General features: G+C 38.1%; 1 protein-coding gene across 1 annotated transcript in view; it reads right to left on the bottom strand.

Moving 5' to 3' along the window:
- Positions 1-544: 544 nt before the first annotated feature.
- NDUFAF2 (NADH dehydrogenase (ubiquinone) complex I, assembly factor 2) overlaps positions 545-4,265 on the bottom strand; it is a gene marked incomplete at its 5' end in the record, with an annotated part of 25,020 nt that continues 21,299 nt past the window's right edge. The window contains one exon of the mRNA XM_009698419.1: positions 545-802. Within this exon, the coding sequence (XP_009696721.1) occupies positions 545-802 (258 nt within the window). The remainder of the gene's footprint in view (positions 803-4,265) is intronic.

Genomic DNA, 4,265 nt, shown 5'->3' with positions numbered 1-4,265 from the left:
TATGTTGATTGTTTTCTTAATTTTAAGTTACCAGAATGTCTCTAAGATTAATACAGTGCGTAGTCTGTTAATGAAACCAACTTTTCCATCCACTTGCTAGAGGAAAGCACACTGGCACTGCCAAGGGAATTAACAGGCATTCTGAAAAAGTGTCTTAAACTGATGCCTAGGTTTGCGAAAATTTAAGTATACTGATCAACTAAAATTTATTACATCAAAAGCAATTTTAAAAATAATGAATCTTCAAGGAAAAAAACGATTTAGAATTATTTAAGAAAATTAAGTTAGCTAGAAAACCTTCTACCTATGATTTCAAGAGTAACTGATGAACAGCAACTGTTGAAAGCAAACTTAGTAACACATCCTGTTTTTCACTAAAATCAAACATTTTGCAGTAGTTTGTAATGATTAAGCCTATTCGAACAGTTCTGCAAAAACAGATGAAACTGCTTTAGTATTACTTTATCGCACACTCACATATAACAGCTGCTTATGTTGACTGTTAAATATTTATCCATTAACAGTATCTGGACATGACAATTGTTTATTTATTAGGACTACTACCACTGCGCGGTGGCATCCAGGAGCCTGGCTGAAAGGTATTTGCAGTGCTCGTTGGATCTTGCGAAGGCTCTTCCTTTCCAAAGTAAGGGGCAGATGCATGACCTTTAACATGAGTACGAGCTGGCTTGGCAACAAGTCCCTCCTTGTATTCCTTGGCCTGCAGCAGCTTATCCTTTTCAGATACATCTTTGATTTTCTGTTTCATCTCTTCTCTATAATTTTCATTTTTAAGAATCTCCTAAGAACACAGCAGAAAGATAATTAGATAAATCAGAAGTAAATGCAATACACAATGTTGGAATAAACCATTTTGAACAGTCATTGTTTTCATTTTATAATCCAGATTTTCAGACATGTAGGTAAAATAAAATGTGGCAAAATTAATCGTTTTTCTAAAACTGCAATTTCAGCCCTAGTTTAGAATGTTCTTAATGTTTTGATCATGTTGTTGAAGCAAAACTGCATTTTGGTGTCCCAGTTTCACTGTTCTATTGGATCAAAAAGGAAAAGACATTAAATACAGTCATCAACAAATGTGAAAATGCATTAAAAGTAAGGCTACCTTTCACATTGTTTTCTATGTAGGACTTGCTACTATATAGCTATTTATCACTTGCATCTCTTCCTGTAACTCACTACGCCTATGACTTCAGGTATCTATGCCCCAGGGTGCAGTTTTGGGAGAAACAGCTGCGCAACCTTGACTCTGCTAGTACATAAGCCGAAGCCATGCACGATTAACAAATAGATAAAATAATAAAATTACAACTAAAGAAAAGCTAGGACAGAGCTGAAACTACTCAGATGGTACTAGCAACTCAGGAGAAAAAACACTGGGCAGGGGGGGCATAAAAATCCCTGAGGGAAAGCCTGCCCCAGAGACTTGGAAGACAGCTCAGTAAGGCCAAGGACCAGCATGGTCCAAGAAGCAAGGGAGGCCAACACATCCTCAGCCGATGACTGCCTGGCCAGCAAAGGTCAACTGGTATTGTGACAAGGACACTAAGCACATCACTGCTTTGGTGAGCTGTATGTTCACTCTAGGCATTTACCAGGTGTATTAGCTAAAATAAATGTACTGCATTCATAACAGGTGTAAAGTCTTGCCTACTGCCTCTGCACAGGTAAAAAATGCAAATAAAAGTGATCTTATTTTAGAGGTTTACCTCCACCTCTGATAAACTGAAGCAATTATATGACACATGATCCTATTGCAAGGCCAAAAAACCCACCCAGGACGTGTATTCAGAGAAGGCTCGTACAGCTTGCTGTTTCAACTTCATGAAGCTCTGTACTGAAACATGGTTGGTACAGGCTAAAGCTGGAAATTCACTAATGAAGATGACCTGAACCGGGATTTGGCTGCTTCTGCTGAGAAATGCTGACGCTATTAGTTGAAGCAGGTGCAACTACTGGCTTGTCCACAGGTATAATAGAAAACCAGCTGTTAGTAGACCTTGTCATCTTGTTCAGAGGAAAACACAAAGAACTCCCAGAGTAAACACAGAAAACCCTGAAAAATACTGAAGTTTGTTTTTTATCTGTTAGCATACGTTTCCTATTAGAAGGATGATTTGCAACTTCTGCTCAAGAGACTCCTCTGTGCTTTTTTTAAGGCAGAGAGTGAAGAGTATCAGAAACAAAAGCAGAAAGGTGATATGAATATTTGTAACACTTTGAACCCAAATACAACTTAACTGTAACCAACATCATGTAATGAGGAAGCTGCTAACATCCACATTTAGCCTGGGATACAGGAGGAAAAAGGCTGAACACTTTAGACAGATTACAAGTATATGGAAGAGCAAAGGAGAAACTACACCAGTACACTTCTCCCTGAGCAGAAGACCATGACATTATTTTAGGAATGACATTAAAATACATGTGGTATTGCCAAGAGTTGACATAGCAAGTATGTGAACATCTACGAACATTTAAAAAGGCAGCATTTAAAGAAAACCTTATCTTAGAGATATCATGAAAACTAACTATGTCTTAGTCCTTAATTGATTCTACACTTAAATTCACAGATGAAAGGAGGTTGTAGTGAGGTGGGGGTTGGTCTCTTCTCCCCAGTAACTAGCGATAGGACAAGAGGAAACGGTCTCAAGTTGCGCCAGGGGAGGTTCAGCCTATACATTAGAAAGAACTTCTTCACTGTTAGAGTTGTTAGGCATTGGAATGGGCTCCCCAGGGAGGTGGTGGACTCATCATCCCTGGAGGTGTTCAAAAAAACGTTTAGATGTGGCTCTTCAAGACATGGTTTAGTGGGTTTAGCCGGCATGGTGGCATTGGGTAGCTGGTTGGACTTGATGATCTTTGAGGTCTCTTCCAACCATAATGATTCTATGATTCTATGCACAGAGCACAGGCAAAACACTCCATATACATATCTATATAGCATGAAAATACACAAGCAGCACACAAACGACTTCGCAAACTGAAGGAGGGGAGGGAGAAAATTCTCCCGTACTCAAAAATATTGTCAAGCATAACAAGGTCAAATTTTGAACAGTCAGTATATCAAAACCTATTAATAACATCTCTCAATTCCGTCCTTGTTTACCCCATGCCTGTATAAATCTACCATGACCTCACTGATTTCAAGGGGATTACTCCTATGGTGCCTGTATTACCCCACTGTTAAGAAACAAGGTCATATACCTTCGTGCTATCCGAAAACTGTGTCACAGTCTCTGCTAAACCGGTATGAAATGATTCCTTAAAATATGAATGTTATTCAGTAACTGTGAATAGCTACTTACTAACTTCAAATCTTTTCCAGTGATTACTTCAACAACGTTATCTTAGTTGGGTAATAGCAGCTGTAACTAAGTTTCAAATGCTCCAAGTCCATTTTAAACGTTGATGTGTAATTGTCATCTGGTTTTCAGACTCAAGTAAGACTCTTTTAATCAGCGTTCACTGGCCAAAGTATAGTTGTGATCTAGTAAAATAACTATGTTGATCTTGAAAAAAGCATGAGGAATGATCCTTATCAGCAAACACAGAAAAAAATGCTGAAGTGACTTGTTCAGAATCTTCTACACAGACCACACCAGGACAAAAATTTTTCAAGTTCAAAGTATCTGCATGCATCCATTTAATGTATTAAATTCATGCCACTAACATGTACACTGAAATCAGGGTTCCTGTGCTCAGATTAAAGAAAATGTGACTCAGGAATGTTGTGTCAATTGGCATGTTAGAAAAATGGGGTCAAATAGATGAGTTTTCTTAGCATAAACACCTTGTCCTTTGACACTGGCAAGTTTGTTCTGTGGAATTCTCCGACAAGCACTGAGTCCTTCCTGTTCTCACTGGAACATACACATTTATTTTTTAAAAAACATTGTGATTGTATTTCTGCATACGATTGGTTCAACTACCATAGCCACTGCAGTTTGAAGCAGTTCCGAGACTGAAGTTTCCTTGCCATTACAGGCATTTAAATCAAAGATCCAAGTAGTTCCAAATTTGAATAGGATAATCAGCTTAGTTCAAAATGCACATTTTAATAAAATTATTGCATGCATATTTATAGAAGGAAAAAACACACTAGAAATGTGCAAGATCTTTATAACTAATCTTCAAAAATTGACTTCAGTTTATCTGCATGGCTTACTTCAATTAAATACAGTGAGTCTTAGAAAGGTTCCTCCTCAGACACCTTCCTGGTTCTACACGGCTTCCTATCACCT

This window comes from Cariama cristata, unplaced genomic scaffold, assembly GCF_000690535.1.
Source record: "Cariama cristata isolate BGI_N322 unplaced genomic scaffold, ASM69053v1 scaffold37004, whole genome shotgun sequence".
Classification (NCBI taxonomy): domain Eukaryota; kingdom Metazoa; phylum Chordata; class Aves; order Cariamiformes; family Cariamidae; genus Cariama; species Cariama cristata.
The sequence above is the reverse complement of the archived record's forward strand: the minus strand, read 5'-3'. Positions and strand labels throughout refer to the sequence as shown.